Below are 19,664 nucleotides of genomic sequence, written 5' to 3' on the forward strand. Positions count from 1 at the left end.
GTGTGCTCTGCAGTGGTTACAGCCTGCGATATTGTGAGCTTGTCTTTCCCACTTAGAACATTCTGTACTTCAGGGTGTGCAGAACCCCAAACTAATTGAACTATCAGCCTCGCATCTGTGTCCTTAAACTTTATATTTTCTAGCTCCATTTTTAATCTTGTTACAAAGTTATCAACAGGCTTGCCTAATTCCTGTCTCGAGCCTTGACATTTATACCAGTAGATCCAATAATTCGATTTGGCTGGAGATGGATGCTAAATTTTTTAAAGTTTTGCCTGGACTCTTGCTCTTCAGTAAGCTCCCAGTTCTTAAGTAAATTTAATCCTATACCTCCTGCCCATAGGAAGATATGGCTGACTCTTTTCATTGCTAGTGCCTTTTAGGAAACTATGAATGTCAATCTGCACTTTTGTTTAAAATTCACAAATGCCTTTACCACATAATCAGTTTCCCAATTCACTGTGGGCTATAGTTGTGCATTCATTGCTGATCAACATTTTGTTTTTCGTTTTTGCATGATTCACTCAGATTTTCTTCTGGCACTAAAGTGGGTCTATTTTCCAAATCAGCATTAATTTAAAATGCTTTGGTTTACTCACAGACGCTCCCACCCGCATGCTATGTTTCTTCCTGCGTTTTGGAACCCAGATGTTGTAATAATCGCACTTTAAGCTTGGAAAGATGAGTGCTCTTTATGTTTAATACTGGCCATCCTGCCATGTACAAAGGAAGGACTGGTTTGAATTGGTTCTCTAGTACAGCTGTGAAAACTGGCCCCCTGGAACACTTGCACACAACAATTAGTTCTTTGCTCTTTACAGAAAACACAACAATATCTAACATCATGTGATGCCATTTCCCTACAATTTTCACTACCTGGCTGTTAGGGTCCCTAGAAAGCCCTCAATCCCTCATGATAGCTGGCAGCCACCACCCGCCCCCCCCCCCCCCGCCAGGTCCAAGTGTCCCTTATTTCATTTCATAAGAGTTGGTCACCCTGAACTGCCTAGTCGAAGAGCTGGTCCAGGCATGATGGACTATACTTCTGTACTGTATCATATAGCAGAAACACCGGCCCGAATTTTACGGCCCCGTCACGGCGGGAAGAAGGCCGTAAATAAGCCGTTGTAAACTCCAAGATTAAAGCAAAAAAAAAACTGCGGATGCTGGAAATCCAAAGCAAAAACAAAAATAAGAATAGCTGGAAAAACTCAGCGGGTCTGGCAACATCTGCGGAGAGGGACACAGTTAACGTTTCGAGCCCGTATGACTCTTCTGACCCGAAACGTTAACTGCGTCCCTCTCCGCAGATGCTGCCAGACCCGCTGAGCTTTTCCAGCTATTTTTATTTTTGTTTTTCCGTTGTAAACTCCATTGACTTCGGCGGGAACGTAAAATCCCATTACCGTAGCTGTCTTTAAAGAGCAGTTTTCCAATTGCTCAATCGCAATGGTCAATCAAGCCAAGGAGGCGGTAATAAACAAAACAGCGAATTGATTGGTGCGCGCGGATCTGAGACGTTCACCCAATTCGCTTTCAGTCAGACTGGTACGTCACACAGCGGTGGGCGGGGTTAGACGGGGGGCGGGGCTTTTCAACGGTTGGATTTACCCTGCGTTCCTCCGCGGCGGCCAGAGGGTTCTAGGTCACTTTGTCGGTGTGTAGGGATGGTCGAGGTGTTCGCAGGTCACACGCTGGTGAATAAAGACGGGGAGGAGGTGGACCCGGAGGAGGCCTTGAAGAATAAAGTTGTGGGTATCTATTTTTCGGGGGGCTGGTGTCCTCCGTGTCGGGATTTCACCCCGCTCCTGTGTGAATTCTACACCGAGCTGGTACAGGAGAGCGAGCCGGCGGCGCAGTTCGAGATCGTCTTCGTGTCTTCGGACAAGAGCGAAAATGATATGGTGAACTACATGGGAGCGATGCATGGAGACTGGCTGGCACTACCCTGGCATGATGCCTACAAACTGTAAGTACAGTAAATGTTGCACGGTGCCCGTGGAAATGATTAATGTTTGATGGCATTTATCCCTACTGGGAGGAGGAGTATTGGGTTAAAAGCAAAACACTGCCGGATGCTGGAAATCCAAAACAAAAACAAAAATACCTGGAAAAACTCAGCAGGTCTGGCAGCGTCTGTGGAGAGGAGTCCGAATGACTCTTCAACAGAACTAAGTAAAAATAGAAAAGAGGTGAAATATAAGCTGGTTTAAGGGCGGCGGGGGGGGGGGGGGGAGGCGGAAGGGGTGGTTAGAGCTGGATAGTGGGACAGTGATAGGTGGAGATAACCAAAAGATGTCACAGACAAAAGGACAAAGAGGTGTTGAAGGTGGTGATATTATCTGAGGAATGTGCTAATTAAGGGTAGAAAGCAGGACAACGGGATGTGTGGAAAGATTGGGAATAAGTTTCCGCACCTCAGCTTTCAGTCACGAATGCAATTACTGCACCAGTAAAATGTTTTCAACATTAGGTCAGCAATAACGCCGATTATTCTGCATAGACATAATCTCTGAGCGAATTTGCACTTCAGTAGTTTCTGTCTGTGATGTCGTTTGTGAAGCAGAGGTTCTCTTGACAAATTGGTGCAATGAACCTGAAGAAATGACAGGCAATCGTTTTTGATGCCCCCCCACTAAGTAGTTTAAATGTGACGACTTAATGCAAATGTATAGCAGGAACGTGGAACAAGGAAAGGCAATACTACGCATCAAGCCTCTTATCCTAACTCTCTTAACCTTTTGAGGAGAGATTCTGCATACATGCTATCTGTTACCAGCAACATCTTTTACCTCCGTGCTTTCAGGATTTTTTATTTTACTTTTGCCTCTGTCTCAAGAGTTCAATTTAAACAGTAGTGTCTCATCTGGCTGTGCAAATTCCGGAATTGTCTGAAAACCAGACATTTTTAGATTGTGTCATGCATCAATTTTAATTGGGTAAAATAAAAAAAACTTACTAAAACAATTTGGCTAGATACTGTACGTGTTTCTTGTTTGCCTGTTCAGAGATTCCTAATCCCTTGTTTAGATGCTAAAATGGCTTTTGAAAGACTATGGCGGCAATAATTTTGTTTTAACGTGGCACCAACTAAAAATCATTTTTTTTCTGCTGGATGCTGTGTGAAAATACTGAAATATTAACTTCGTACCATTGCTTAAAATGCACATTTTTAGCTTTGTCTTTCGTAAACTCTTTAGCAATTGCATATTATGGGATAATATAAAGCTTGGAATAAAGTAAGGCCATTTATCCCAACAGTCTCTCCCTCCGTAAACCGCATATAATCTGCTCTATTATAGACTCCACCCAACTCGTTTAATCTTCTGAGGAAGGGTATGCTGAAAGATAAATAGATTGAAACTCTAAAATATCCATCTCATTTTGAGTTCTTTTCTACTATCCATTACTGAATGACTGCTTTCTTTGAAATGAACTTTCCTAGTCCTTAAAAGATCAGACACCACGTTAAATTTGACTATTTCCAATCTCAATAATATCCCAAAACAGCTATTCATCCAAAACAAAAACAGAATTACCTGGAAAAAACTCAGCAGGTCTGGCAGCATCGGCAGAGAAGAAAAGAGTTGACGTTTGGAGTCCTCATGACCCTTCGACAGCTATTCATCCAACTGTTTAAAGTTGAGATCAGTTTTTTGTCAAGGAAGTTGCCATCTTCCATGAGGATTGTAAGTGAGAAACTTACTGCTGTAGTTTTGGGTGATTGTTGAATTTAGGAGTGCAGGTGCACTATAGTAATCAGTTTCAATTCAGAGCCAGGAACTGCAACTAGAGTTGGTATGTTGGACAATCCTCTGCCTTAGTTTACCTACTGTATTTAAGGCAACAATTTACTGTCTCTCAGTTCTTAACTGTTACAGACGCCGTATTTTGGTCCTTAACATTTGTTTCAGATTTAAGGGCAGTTTTTAAAATTTGTCAAGTAACATTTGAATGTGTTTTACTCTCTAGAATCACTGTTTCAGTGCTATCACCAAAATAGTTAAAGGATAGTAATAAAAAAATACATGAGTTAACTGGAGCTGATGTGTTTTCTGCACTCATTCACTAAGTGATAAATTGCTGTACAGAATATTTAACTAGCTTAATGTAAAATAGACTGGGTGACATTTCCTAAGTGTCGAACTTCTGATCTCAGCTATGTTGTTGACTGCTCGGGTGCTTTTCTATAAGGAGAGAATTTGATGTCAAAATATAATGAAGAACCAGGATATTGAAATTCAAATTTTCTCTAACACAGTTTTACACCCAGCAAAGTATTTCCAAGCTTATATTTTATACTCCATATACAATTGCAAGACAGTTCTGTTTACGTTTGTGTGTGTACATCCATGAGGACTTCATATTCTTCTGTTTTCCTACATCACCATAGTGACTACACTTCAAAAGTACTGCATTGACTGTAAAGCATTTTTGAGACATCCAATGGTCGTGAAAAGCGCTATGTAAATACAAGTCTGTTTTTCTCCCATCCTCTTGGTTTTTCTTGTGTTACAGACCTGTGAAGGTCATTTGAGTAGTTCTGACCCACGAGAGGGAATGGAATCGATGTGAATTTTTTAGAGTGGGGATGAATATTTTTGTGCCAACTGGTTCAGACTTAATAAACTACAGGAATAGAGATTTCAGTAATTTATAATTGTCATCTGAACCCTGAGATGATACAACCTTGAAAGTGGTCCTTTGTTAATATTGTGTTATGGGTTTAAGAGACTAAGTAGTTTTATCTTATTGCTGATCCCTTGTTAGTTGCTAACAAGGTATCAAGGTGAACTTTCTCCACAGATAAATGATTGACAGTGATGGTGTGATTTAGTGTAATCCATGTTTACACTTCTTACAATCTGTTGGTGAAGGAGACCATAAGTCAATCTTTATTCAGTTTTAGATTTATTCACAAAGTGAAACATTAAAATGTATAGCTCATAGCTCTACAACCAGTGTTCCTAATATGTATTTAAGTAATTATCTAATGGGTGCCACCCACCTGTATACACTTAACTTTAATTTATACAACTGACAACCCACAATGGCTATATTAAGCAAAAGCATTTCCAAAAAGAATGGTGAATAAGATCCTTTTCAATAATGATTTTGAACACAATTCAATATAACATGGACATAATTTATTCCATTCCTTCTTAAGATAATAGTGTTTACAGCATAAAAGTTTGTCATTTGGTTCAGCCTCCTCCTGATTGAACTATCCATTTAGTCCCATTTCCCTGTCCACTTTTAAATTTTCCTTTACAAATATTTAAAAGCTTTTATGGAATCTACTTTCGCTGCTGTTTCTAGTAGGTATCTTAGCAACCCTCTGCATAAAAACAAAACCTCAATCTCTCCCTTCATATTTTTGATGATAAATTGTTAATAAGAGCCTGGCTGATGATCTCTGGTTGCTATTATAGTCTTTTGCATCCTCACGATGGCTTTGACCTGCTTTCTAAAATAAAGGAGAGAAAGACTTCATGCAACGCCTTTCAAAACCACAGAACATGTCCAAACACTTTACAGTTAGCGAATTACTTTTGAATCATTATTGTCATGTAAGGAAACATGCAGTGGTTTGCATACAGCAAGCTCTCACAAGCAGCAATGAAATAAATGACTAGATCATTTATTTTAGCAGTTGGTTGAGAGATATATATTGGCCAAAACTTCGAAATTGTGCCATGGGATCTTTTATGTTCACCTGAGAGGGATTTAACGTGTTATCCGAAAGATGGCACCTCCAACAATGCAGTACTCCTTCAACATTGCACTGAAGTGTCAGCATGGATTATGTGCTCAAATCACAACCTCCTGAGTCATGCAAGGCTATTACCACTGAGATGTGTCTGATACAAAGTAGGGCACTCAGAACTGGACTTGATATTCTAACCGCGGCCTAACCAATAGTAGATTTAGTATGACCTCTTTGTTTTTGTTCTCAGTCTGATTAGAAAATTAAGGATCCCATTTTGTTAGCATCTTTATCAAATTGCCCATCTTATGTATCTAAATCTATAAGTATTGTTGTTTTTCTTCCTCTTACCATTTAGTGGGAAACAATGACATTGATAGAACCCAACTTCTGTATATGTCATTGGGTTCCATATGAACCATGATCTCTTGCAGCTCACCTTTCCATTCCAGAATCTTTTGAATTCGCTCTGTGATGTTGCAAATCCTGGCACCTTAGAAGTGATGTACCATTTGCATCTCTGGAATGTGTCTACAAAATAAACTATCTCTACATTCCCTTGACTATAGAATTTCCTTGCATCACCTCTTGCTACCCATACTGATCTCTGTGGATAACTATTTGATCCTCAGTTCCTGTCATCAGTCATGGTTACCCTCCTCTGTATCACCCATTTTGTTTACATCACTGGTCTTGCTGTATCATAATTAGTAAATCCAAGTGTCAAGGAACAATCCCAGCATTCGTTCACATCCATTCACTATCAACAGAGACAGAATGACTGAGCACTTGAAAAATATGAGCTGATCAAAGAATCATAACAGATTTATGAATGATGGGTTTTGTCTGACTAATGCTTTTAGAATGTTGCTAACGTGTATAAGAAAATGTCTATGGATATTGTCTATGTGGACCTCCAGAAGCATTTGTTAAGTTTCCAGGACACACAGTAGGGAATGTTCTCTGGCTGGCTGAATGTAGCAAGTGATGTTCACTAGAGATCTGTAGAAGGATTTTAGCTTTTCACCATATTTGTCCATGATTTGGATGAAAGAATAGAAAGTTATATATCCAAGTTTACAGGTAACACTTAGTTAAGTGGTACAGTAAGTTGTACAAAAGAAGAAAGTAAACACCTCAGGACATGTCAACATGCTTTACAGTCAATGAAGTACTTTTGAAGTGTAATCATTGTTGTAATATAGGAGCAGCCACTATACAAGATGAATATGAACACTAAGTTTTAAAAAAGGTATATAGATTGAGTGAGCAGTAGGGCCTTGTGCCTCAGGCAGTAGCACCGCTGCCTCTGCCAGATGGCTCAAGATTCAAGTCCCACTTCAGGACTTGTTGACCTTGGAAGAACCCAGCCACTGGTGCAGGCAAGCCATCGTTTATTGGTGCTGGTCCCCAGTCCAGGTAAATGAGGAGGGGTAACAGCAGGAAGGGCATCTGACTGTACAACCATCTGTCAAATCCAAAAATGATGGTGATATGAATGGAAATATGAATGTAGTGTGAGCAATCAGCAATGCGGAGGCTCCATGTAACATGGGGAAAACAGTGAGAGATTGAGTGGACAAAACTATGGCATAAGAAGTGAGAGGTCACCCACTTTGGATCCGAGAAAGAGAAATTTTCTTAGTGGCAAGTGATAAGAACAGCTGTGGAGAAACTAAGGGATCTGAGTGTCCACATGCGCAGATAATTAAATGCAAGTGTGCAGCCACAGAAAGCTACAATTTGCACCTTTATTTCAAGGGGGTTGTAGTTGAAAAGTCAAAGTTTTGCAGAACCTTTGTCAGTCTCTATCCAGAATACTGAACTCAATTTTGGGCACCAAACCTCAGGAAAAATATATTGGTGTTGAAGGGGGTAAAGTGTTGATTCAACAACGCTTAAAGGGTTAAACTTAGCATAGGCCATGTAAACTTGATTTATATTCCCTGAAATTATAAGGATAAGGAATGATCTAATTGAAGTGTTTAAAACGATAAAGGGATCTGTTAGGGTAAAGACGAGAAAGTAATTCTTCTGGTGAAAGAATCTTACAATGCGCTCTTACAATTAAAGCTAGATGAAAGGGTTGTGGCTGCTGTGTCAATTGAAATTTTCAAAACTGAAGGTTGTTAAATCTGAATGCAGAGCAGGTTTGAGAGGCTGAAAGGCCTACTCATGTTTCTAATGTATTTGAACTATCTTTATTCTATCTTCCAAACTGTATTACCTCACATTTTCCACTGAGCTTCACTTCATGTCTATATAACCAATTTACTAACCTTCCTGTATTCCTTACATTTTTTACAGGCTCTTTATTGTTAACTGCATTACCTAATTATGTCATTTTATGTGTGCGGGCCAATTAAGGCCCACCTGATGGGAAGTGCTATGCGCTTCCTGTGTGGTTTGGGGGTTGGGGGGATGATTCAACATCTCCCTGAGGCTAAGTGGTGCCTCTGAGTTCGCTAAGTTGAAAAATAAAATAATCATTAACATGTTCCCCTCATGTGAAAATGTCACACGAGATGGGACATGTTAATAAAGTACACAAAAACTTTATTAAACATTTTTAAATCCAACATCAAACCTCATCCCGCCAGTGGGTGAGGTTTGTTAAAAAATCACTTACCCGCCTGCCTCTTGGGCCCGTGCACCGAGCCGAAGTTCGTACGGGCTCCTTAAAATCGTCGACAATTGCTGACTTAATGGCCTTAGCAAGGCCTTTAATTAATGGCGGGCGTGGGTCGCACTGTATAGCACGCCTGCTGACCTAAACATCACGATGCCACGCACTGTCGTCGGGGTGTGCATGCGTGACATTTTAAGCGCTGACGTGTGGGCTCCGCCACCTGCCCGTCAGCCAGAACATTCAGTCCCATATGTCAAATTTCCATTATCAATAGATTTTCTTTGTGCAGCGTTCTATTAAATTTGATAGACATAACATGCTGGTCTCCCATATAGACTATGTTCCCTGTACTTGCAGATAGCTGTCCAATTTGTAAATACTTACCTTGTGCTGCAAATGGCATTATATCAGATGGCTGGCATATAACGGCCTGAATAATGTTCAGCCTGAATAGGCTCCAATTATTCTGTTGTATTGCCGCCCGCTCTATTTTGGATTATTTATTATTGATATTACTACAAATGTTAACATGTATCTGAACAATAAGTATTGTACTGCTGATGGTTAACTATATGCTTCATAATCAAAGCCTTGCTGGTGCAGTATTTGTCTCATTTGTGCAAGCCTTTTAAAAATATGTCCATGTTACTAATTACATCCCTGATATGGTGTATCAAAGCAAAACAGATTAGAAAAAAATGAGATAAAATAATGTAAGCTGATTTTTTAAAGTAGGTGTTCTGAAAATTGAATTACAACTTTGGTTGATCAACTATCAAAATGATGTGAACATTTGTATACTACTTTATACTGATTCTAATGTCATGCTTTCTAACAAAACCATGATAAGTGTAGAATATTAAAGAAGGCCAAACCTGCATTTGAATCCTTTCTGATTTATTGGCCTGAATATAACGGGAATCCACTCTCATTGATATAGGGAGCTTGAAAAGCAATAGCAAATTACTGACCTGTTAAAATTGACTACAGATATTATTTTAAAACTACTCGTGTGCCAGTTTAAATCTTCAGTCTCTGTGATTCATGCTCATTCAATCTATTTAAAGCTGTTATTACCTAAAGATGAAGATTGAGGATTGCAATCTTAGCCATAATGTGTGGTGTTCCAGCATTCTGCATTCAGCAGCTGCCATGCATAATAATAAAAGTAGCATAGAATATCAAAAAATGTTGGAAGTACATGGCACATCAGTCAGCATTTATGATTTGTGTAATGACTGGCCATCATTAAGTATGTAAGGAGAATGATATTACTGACAACTTCGAGGCTGATTTTTGTGCTCAAGGTGAAGGAATATTGGTGTTCAGGAGAGGAATACTGTATCAGCACCAAGGACTCCAGTTCTACATTTGAAATATTAACCTGTCCTTTTACCCTTTGTTAAGAAATGTGGACTTAACTTTTTCTGGGTGGTGGCCGAGGGCTCCCGTATCCCAGCAGGCCCAAGAGTTCCAGGCATGCGTGGAGTGTGGCTGGGTGACTGGCTTTGCATGCTCTGTTCTAGTTTTTTTCCGTTGAAGTGCTTGGTCACCCAGGACATCGGGAATGTGCTTGTATGGCATGCAAGCAACAACCATGGGGTCCATTTTTTTGGTGCCATAAGAAGGGGAGTCCTGCGGCAGACAGAGAGAGTGAAGAAGCCACCAGGAGGACACCACCCTTCGGAACCACCGAGGAGAGAAAGCACAGGGAGGGAGACTGAAGAAGAGGCTCCAGGCAGCAAACGTGCTGCTGTTGGCAGGCTCCAAGTAGCAAGGGCTCAGGAGAGCCCTGGAGAGCTGAAAAGACAGCGGAAGATCAGTGACTCTATGCTGCAGGCTGGTGGGGCAAAAGTATTCATTTAGAGCAATGGTGTTCTGCTTGGTGTGCCTGAAGAGCAGAACACCTCGGCCCTGAGTCAGTGTTGGAATGGAGATTTAGGAAACCAGTGGAATGTGGCCTCAGGGCAAGAGATTAAACCATCAGGAGATGAGCAGTCATTGAGGCAGTCCAAGTTTTAGTGACCTTTGGAGGGAATTGAGATGCTAGATCTTTGAAAGTGAAGTCTTGAAATCTCCCTTGTGAGGGAGACAGAGTTTTAATGAGATTCTGTAACTCGTAGTGGACATTGATGTCTGAGTGGGTTACTGAGAAATTCGTGGATCTCTCTGGGCCACATCTGCCATTTATTGTGCAGTGTAGTGTGTTCGACCATAGTTTGCCTGTTCACTCACATGTACCTCATGTTAATTCTGAATGTTAAAGTATAAGATAGATATTGTAAATTGTTTTACTTTTCTGACTTTGCAGAGTAAAGTTTATTTTGTATGTTTAAAAACCATGGAATCTTGTAAGCACCTGGGATTTAACTTTGAACTTGCCTAATTTAAAACAAAAAGTTACAGGTCCCCAATTCCTGACACTTTTCAGTTACTAACTGACCTACAGTGTGTTTCCAACATTTTCAGTTTTTTTATTTTGGATTTCCAGTGTTGGTAGTTTTTTTGTGTGGTTCAACCTATTGAGACATGAAGGAGGAAAGGACATTGAAATTTGGGGTCTTCAGTAAGCATAAGGTCAATAACAGATTAGAGCTTAGGACTTTGAGTTGTAATCAATGTATATTGATGGATAAAATGCTGATGATTTGGCTTTGATTTTACTTTAAATCAACCCTGACTCTATCCTTTTGAGGTTAAGATATGTTTTTAATCCTCGTGTAACAGTGTACTTTCAAATGACTATTGCTTTGTACAACATCAAATCGCTTCCCTTTCCACTCAGAAAATAGAAAATTATGGGTAAATAACTAAAAATTACAGGCAGTTTGATGTCCAAGTTTTGACTCTTCTACATTTGTCTTGAGACTGCAATAACATATCTCCTCCACATTTTTGCTAGCCTTAATACAAAACTTGAAAAGCTCAGATGATTTTGCATATGTTGCCTTTGCTGTAGTTATAAAATTGCATTGTTGGACTGATTTTGCTGGAGAAGCATGTCCTGTTTAGATAGACCTGCTTGAGCATGGTTAGGTTTTAACTTTGTTTTCCCCAAAGTTGCTGGAAGTAAGAACTGATAATGGTGCAGCAGGGCACCTAGGACTTTTTTGAAAGACATGGCAGTGCATCTCCTTAACCAAGACAGAAGCATTGAACAAATACTTTGCACCTGTCTTCACAGTAGAACACAAGTTGCATACCAGAAATAGAGGGTATCTTGGGGACTAAAATGAGTTGGGGAAATTAAGGTAATTAAGATCAACAGAGAAAAAGTATTCAAGGAACTTAAGGAACTAAACTCCAACAAATCTCTGGGGCCTGATGGCCTACATCCTATGGTTCCATAAAAGATAGCTGCATAGATAGTGGATGTGCTGACTATGATTTTCCAAAATTTCTTAGATTCGGGAACAGTCCCATTAGGTTGGAAATTAGCAAATGTAACTCTGCTATTCAAGAAAGAAGGGAGAGAGAAGTCAGGGAACTGCAAGCCAATTAGCTTGACATCAATCATTGTGAAAATGCTGGAATCAATTATTAAGGATGTCTTAACAATGCACTTAGAAAAGGATAGTACAATTAGAATAAGTCAACATGGTTTTAACAGGGAAATCCTGTTTGACAAACTTATTATAGTTTTTTGAGAATGTAACTAGTAGGGTAACTGAAGGGGAACCAGTAGATATAGTACACCTGGATTTCCAAAAAGCATTCAATAAAATGTCTCTCAAAAAGTTAATAGGCAAGATGAGGGCTAATGGAGTTGGGGGTAATATATCAATATGGGAGTTGGAGTATTGGTTAATGACAGGAAACAAAGAGTAGGCATAAATAAGACATTTCCAAGTTGGCAGGGTGTGATTAGTTGAGTGCTGCAACGGTCAGTGCCAGGCCTCAGCTATTTGCAATTTATATTAATAATGTAGATGAGTCAGAGTAATGTATTTAATATTGCTGATGATACAAAGCTAGATGGAAAGGCAAGCTGTGGGTAAGACACACAGGCTGCAAAGAAATGTAGACATATTAAGTGTACTCAATCTGCAACCTTGTTGCCCACTCAAATGTAGGTAAATGTGAGTTATTCATTTTGGTCTTAAGAATAGCGAAGCAAAATATTTTTGAAAGGTTTGGAACTTGTACATGTTGATGTTCAGAGACTTGGGTATATTTGTACAGGGAATGCAGAAAGTTAGCATGTAGGTACAGTGAGCAACCAGGAAGGCAAGTTTCCTTTCAAAGTCGTTGATTTGTCTCGGCCTTTATTGCAAGGGGATTGGAGTACAAGAATAAAGAAGTCTTGCTGCAATTGTACAGGGCTTTGGTGAGACCACATCTGGAATACTCTGTGCAGTTTTGATCTTCACATTTAAGGAAGTATATACCTTGCATTCAAGGCAGTATTCAGTAGATTGGTAGCTGGGATGAGAGGGTTGTCCTGTGAGGAGCTGAGTAAATTGGGCGTATATTCTCTGGAATTTAGAAGAATGAGAGGGTATCTTATTGCTACATACAAGATTCTGAGGGGTTTTGACAGGGTAGATGCTAACATTGTTTCCACTGGTGGGAGAATCTAAAATGCAAGGATGCAGTGTCAGGAAAAGGAGCCGATCATTTAGGACTGAGATGAGGAGGAATTCACTTGAAGGGTTATGAATCATTGGAATTCTCTAACCCGAAGGGCAGCGGATGCTCCATCATTGAATACATTTAGACTGGTATTGACTAATATTTGGGATCTCAGGGAACAAAGGGATATGGGGAGCAGGTGGGAAAGTGAGTTGAAGCCCGAGATTAGCCATGGTCGTTTTGGACGGTGGAGCACCATATGGTCTACTCCTGTTCCTATTTCTTATGTACTTGTGTTCAATGAGATTTAAGCCTTGAGAAGTAGAGTAGGGACTTAGATGGAGGGATACAGAAAGAGAAATAGAGAGAGGGAAAGGAAGATTGAATTAAGGAAGAGAAAAAGGAAAAGTAGTTTTTTTTAAGAATTAACCTTTTTACAATCTCCTAAACAATTCACAACCTGAAGGAATGAAACACCACACATATAATTGTTTACTTTCTAAGCAAGAGACGTTGATTGGCATGTCATTTTTAAAGTGTTAATTACTAGACTTTGCTTTCTGTGCCAAGTATAATGGACAATTAATGAGCAAATAAAGCAACTTCATCATGGGTAACCTCTTCCCTGTTACAAGATGTTGACCAATTTGTACATTAATAACAGCGGGCGTCATTCAGAAAATGGTTTTTTTGAGCAAAATCTTGCCTATTGTGTAAACAAAAATTGGTACAATCAAGCGCAGAAATAGTCTGGAACAAGCAGCCATGAAAAAATTTGGGTGGGAGTAGGGAGGTTTTTTCAGAATCTGAAAAAGTTTGGGAAAGAAGCAGCGGGGAAGTTTGGAATCCAAGCTGTGATGCATAAAGCACCAGCAAGGCACTGAAGGGCACACAAATTGAGAGAAACTGAGCTTGTCCACATAGGTAAATACTGCTAATAAAGACTACTAGCTGTAGAAATGGAACAGAAGTCAACAGAGAGAGAGAGGCTTATCCTGGAGAAAAGTTGTGTATTGAGCTGTAATGTTTTGCAAATATATCTTTCAAGATGTTAAATGTGTTATAAATTCACTTGTTAGTTTTCTGGGTCAGAAGGCAACATGTTGAGCTATCAAAATTAATTTCAACAACTTGGATCTATGGTGCTCCTGGTTCTAAATCAGTAGTTGGAGGCGGGGGGTGTGGTGAAAGGGAAAAGTTATTTGGTTGATTTTACTTGGTTCACTTGTCTCTGATTAGTGTTGACTTTTCTACCTGTTGGACATCTGCAACCAAATTAGCATGCATAGCTTCACAGAAAATAGTCACTTATAGTTTGAAAATTTACATTCTGGAATTGCATGTATGCCATTCTGGATGTGATGTTGCTATGCACAAGATGTTAATGTTTTAAAAGATAAATTTTTAATGTAGATCGAGCTACTTTTTAATTTTTCAAATGAAAGAATAGTTTTAATGTACATATTGCAAGCATTCAGTCTTAAAACACTCTAAAGGTTTCTGCTTCTGTATCCATCTCTAATATTTTGTACTACCTAAGTCTGTTTCTGTGGAAGGATGATTAATCTTAAACAAGATAAACCATGTGATCTTTGGCTTGGATTCTCTTGCTTGCGTGAAGACTAGGACATTGTGGCACAGAAGGAGCCATTAGGCACATTAAGTCTATGCTGGCTGTCTAGAATAATCCACTCAGTTCCATTTCCCCTCTCTATCCCCATAGCCGTGCAAGTTTATTTCCCTCAAGTGCCTAGCCCAGTTTCCTTTCAAAGTCGTTGATTTGTCTCGGTTTCCACCACCCTAGTAGGCAGAGTGTTCCAGGTCATTACCACTCGCTGTGTTTTTAAAGAAGTTCTTCCTTAAATCTGTGCCCCTTAGTCCTTGCACCATCAGCTAATGGGAATTTTTCCTCATCTACTTTGTCTAAACCTGTCATAGTCTTGTACAGCTCTATCAGATTTGCCCCAAACCTTCTTTGCTCCAAGGAGAATGACCTCCAAAGTACCCTTAAAGCTAAATTTCCTCATCCCTGGAACCATTCTGGTAAATCTCCCCTCTCAAGGACCTTTGCATCCTTCCTAAAGTGTGGTGACCAGTCTCTACTTTTAGGCTCAGTACCTCTACTTTTGAAGCCCAAGGTCCCATATGCTTTGCTAACTACTCTCTCAGTATGTGTGCATCACTATGATATGTGTGCATAATCCTCCAGGTCCATCTGCCCCTGCAGAACTGTATTATTAGTTATATATTGCTCCTCATAGCCCTTCTGCCGAAATGTATCACCTCATGCTTCTCATTAGTAGATTTAATCTGCTTTTTTGCCCATTCTGCCAGTCTATGCCCTGTTACATTCGACTGGTATCATCCTCACTGTTGCCACGCTTACAAATTTTGAATCGCTGGCAAATTTTGAAATTTTACTTTCTCTTCCAATATTCAATTCATTTATTTATATCAGTAAAAGCAGTGGCCCTGGCATTGACCTTCGGGGCACAGCACTGACTACCATTCTTCAGCATGAAAAATAAGTTGTTTTTTTGTCTTTAAGCCAATATTTTTTATCCCTTGCATTCAATGAGCCTCAGCTTCATTAACCAGCTTTTTACGTGGTACTTTATCAAATGCTTTCTTAAATCCATAAGTCTATTGCTTTCCCTTCATCAGCCTTCTCTGTTATGTCATCAAAAATTCAATCTGCCTTTTACAAATTCATTCAAGCTCTTCTTAATTAACTCAAACCACTCCAGATGCCTAGCAATGTTTTTCCCTGATTACTGTTTCCAAAACCTTGCACAACACTAAGGTTAAACTGACTGGCCTGTAGTTACTAGGATGTCCTTACATCCTTTATTAAACAAGGGTGTCACATTTCCCACCCTCCAATCCACTGGCCCCTCCCCCACATCGAGGAATGATTGGAAGATTATGGTATGCCCTTCCACTATCTCCAACATGGGGTGCAAGCTATCCGAACCAGGTGACGTAGGCACTCCAAGCATAGCCAGCCTGTCCAGTGCATCCTCTCAATTTTCACCCCATTCATTACCTCCACCCTGTCTGCTTCTACTGACACTTTCTCAGCATTTTCTTCCTTTAGTAAACACCAATACAAAAGACTAATGAAGGATTCTAGCTTTGTCCTGTGCTTCAAAGCATCTATCACTTTCTTTGTCCCTAATAGCCCCGACCCTGACTTTTACTACCTCTTATTATTTGCATGCCAGTAGAAGAGGTTTTTTGTTTACTTTTTATTTTAACTGCCATTCTATTCTCATATTCTCTCATTGCCAGTCACATTTTCCTCTTCTCTTTCCCTATTAACTTATTTAGCCTGGTTCTCGCTTGAAGAATTCATCTGATGTCCTTTTTTTTTGTTTCTTCATATTCTGTGACTCCCTTGTCATTCAAGGAGCCTTGGATTTGGTTCCACCATCCTTCGCACATTAGAATGTATCTAGCCTATACCTGAAACATCTCTTCCTTAAAGATCACCCATTATTCCATTATAGTTTTTCTGTCAAACTTTGGTTCCATTTTACCCTGGCTAGATCCTCTGTCATCCCATTGAAGTAGTTAGCATACTTCCAATTTAGAAGTTCTACTCTAGGTTATTCCTTGTTCTTCTCCATTACTAAAATGAAACGATGATCACTCTTAACCAAGTGTTCTCCAACAGACATTTGTTCAACTTGGCCCATCTCATTTCTCAGCACTAGACCCAGCAATGCTTCCTTGCTAGCTGGACTGACAACATCCTGGTCTTGAACAAATTTCAGAATCTAACCACTACCCACCCTCCACTTTACCCAAGTATCATTTAGGATTATGTTAATTAGGGTTTCTCCCAATATCACCATTCTATAGTCCTTGCAAATCTATGATTTCCCTGCAGGTTTCTCCTTTATCTCTCTCTCTCTCTTTCTTTCTCTCATTGAGACCTATCATACCCGTTGTTGTTTTCTCGACTCTAACCAAATGGATTGTATACTTGCTCCCTCAAGGACATCCAGTCATCCCAACTCTGTTAGGTTTTTTCCCAGTTTCCTTTGATCACCTCAATATCTGGACAACTAATTTGCAAAGGAAAGCATTGATCTGAATTTATGTGCAGCTTCCAATATTGGGCAGAAGTCATAGATAACAGAAAACATAATGGTGAAGAAGCTGCCTTGTAACCTGGCTTTACTAACAATATTTTTTTTTTCCCTGTGTCAGAGATTTGAAGAAGAAATACTGCATTACAGCAATTCCAAAACTGGTGATTGTAAAACAGAATGGGGATGTCATCACGGACAAAGGTCGTAAGCAGATACGAGATCAAGGCATGGCATGCTTCAGGAACTGGATCGAGGTGGCAGAAATTTTCCAGAACTTTACAGTTGATTGAGAGCTGCCATGAAATATACCGTAGCAAATACCTGTGACATTTGAATGTAAATTTTATAGTTGAAGCATAGGTCTGCAACAAAAAGGACATTATAGCTTTCCATGTACAGTCTTATTTTAAATAAAGTTCTCTAACCAAACATGGCAAACTATGCAACTATAAACAAACAATTTGTGGTCTTTTGAAATGTTTTTTCTCAGATTTAAACATTGTAGAAATGAGCAAATATTTATACTGCATAAATATGGTAAAACCATTTTTATTAAAGACATTTTAATCTTAATGTTTTTGATTTTGTTTTTTTTTTCTAAATTGCCAGATTGTGGATAGTAAGATAGCAGTAAATACTATAACTTTTATCTGCATGAAGGAGGCTTGTTTTGGATGTGATGTCATTATAGCTCAGATATACCAGTCTCCGGATCGTCAGAGACCAGATGTGCTTCAGGACTCTGTAGAAATCCTGACGCAATGACTGTGCAGGAATTGTCCAGGAAGTTACAGAAGGCTGTTATGCAAGTACAGCAAGTAATTAGGAAAGCCATTAGAAAGTTATTTATTGCGAGGGTATTTGAATACAAAAGTAGGGAGGCTATGCCTCAGTTGTACAGGGCACTGATGAGACCACATCCTGGGTTACTGGTACAGTATTGGTTTCCGTATTTAAGGAAGGATGTAAATGCGTTGGACGCTGTTCAAAGAAAGTTTAACAGACTAATACGTGGAATGGGTGGATTGTCTTATTGTCAGGAAGATATAATAATTTTCATAATGTTATTGGAATTTATTGTCAAGTAGAGTAATATGGGGTTTGTGTGTGTGTTTGAATTAAAGGTTCTGGTCTGAAGGATTTGATGTGTCACAAGATAAGCTAGGTTTGAAACGTTAAGTAGGTAAACATAGGGGACGTTTTAGAATGTAAGGTGTGAAGGGAACATTTGCATTTTTAAATAAACCAGACTAGCTTGAATTCAAAAGAGGGTGGTGAAATATTTCATCTAGCCAGGAGAAGTTAATGTGTTTATTTCCCCAAAGATTACTGGTAAAATTAGTACTATGAGAGATTTTTATTATTAGAGAGGTAAAGTCCAAAGACATAGTGAAACAATGGGAATTTGCATTCAAAGGGGAAAATATGTACAAAGGAGAGAAGGCTGTGTGTAAGGGCAGGCATTCTAAGATCTAGCAAGTGTGAAAGGCCTACTGTCCACAAAGAACTGAAGTTAACAAAGCTCACCTTTGAATTTGACTGTTCAGGGTATCGTGTTAATTTGCCTGGGTCTGTTTAAAATCTGTGTCTTACTGTTTCCTTAACGAAAGTGTAACTGTGAGTTAGATTAGCTAGGGGAGTTAGACGTTATCACAGTAGTAATCTGTACATATATATATGTGCTTCAAATCATTTCTTCAATTAGTAAAGGTTTAATTTAGTTTTGTAAGAAACCTATAAGACTCCGTAGTCTTACTACTACTGACTTTAAGGCACGCATCTCAAAATTCATACAAGTTGCAAAACAGCTGTGGCAGTTGTTTCAAGTTTCCCTTTGGGATTTGAGCAGCTCAGCATTTACCATCGGCTGTGCCATAACACTAATGAGGAAAGGTTGGACAGACTAGGCTTCTATCTGCTGGAGTTTAGAACAGTAAGAGGCTTGACTACATCATAAGATCCTGAGGGGTCTTGACAGAGTGGATGTGGAGAGGATGTTTCCTCTTGTTGGAGAATCTAGAACTAGGGGTCAACCTTTAAAAATAAGGGGTTGCCCATTTAAGATAAATAAGGCAAATTTTTTTCACTCGGAGGGTTGAGAGTCGTCAGAACTCTCTTGCCGAAAAGGTGGTGGAAGTAGAGTCTTTGAATATTTTTAAGGCAAAGGTAGATAGATCCTTGGTAAACAAGGGAGTGATAGGTTATCTGGGGTAGATGAAATGCAGATTTCAGGCTACTATACAATATTACAATTGGGAATCTCATGATCAACGTGAGGGACGCTAATGGGGATTTTGACGTTTTACAGTAACTGGAAAACTGAAAGAAGATAATGCTAGATAGTTCTAGAGAATGAGTGGTATAAGTAAAGAGAGAAAAATGCATTTGTATATCACCTTTCATGTCCTCAGGGCAACTCAAAAAACTTTACAGCTGCTGAAATACTTCTGAAATGTAGTTACTGTTGTCATGTAGAAAACGTGACAGCCAATTTTCACACAGCAAGACTCCACAAACTAATGTGATGATATTTGTTTTAGTGATGTTGGATGAGGGATAAATACTTCCAGTACACCAGGGGCATCTCCCGATGTATTTTAAAAGCAAAATATGGTGGCTGCTGGAAATCTGAAATAAAAACAATGTAATATTTAATAGG

General features: G+C 39.4%; 1 protein-coding gene across 1 annotated transcript; it reads left to right on the plus strand.

The window, feature by feature from the left end:
* The first annotated feature begins 1,589 nt into the window (after nucleotides 1–1,589).
* On the plus strand, nucleotides 1,590–17,578 carry nxnl2 (nucleoredoxin like 2). The gene is made up of 2 exons (XM_041186570.1): nucleotides 1,590–1,969; nucleotides 17,124–17,578. The coding sequence occupies exons 1-2, from the start codon at nucleotides 1,668–1,670 to the stop codon at nucleotides 17,293–17,295; spliced, it is 474 nt and encodes a 157-aa protein (XP_041042504.1). The 5' UTR covers nucleotides 1,590–1,667; the 3' UTR covers nucleotides 17,296–17,578.
* The last annotated feature ends 2,086 nt before the right edge of the window (nucleotides 17,579–19,664 follow it).

This window comes from Carcharodon carcharias, chromosome 4 (genome assembly GCF_017639515.1).
Source record: "Carcharodon carcharias isolate sCarCar2 chromosome 4, sCarCar2.pri, whole genome shotgun sequence".
NCBI classification, from domain to species: Eukaryota; Metazoa; Chordata; class Chondrichthyes; order Lamniformes; family Lamnidae; genus Carcharodon; species Carcharodon carcharias.

Bases quoted from the DNA above. Each gene is read 5' to 3' on its own strand.
- nxnl2 (XM_041186570.1), top strand. From the start codon at position 1,668: ATGGTCGAGGTGTTCGCAGGTCACACGCTGGTGAATAAAGACGGGGAG. The intron at 1,970-17,123 runs GTAAGTACAGTA...TCCCTGTGTCAG, and splicing joins TGGCATGATGCCTACAAACT to AGATTTGAAGAAGAAATACT.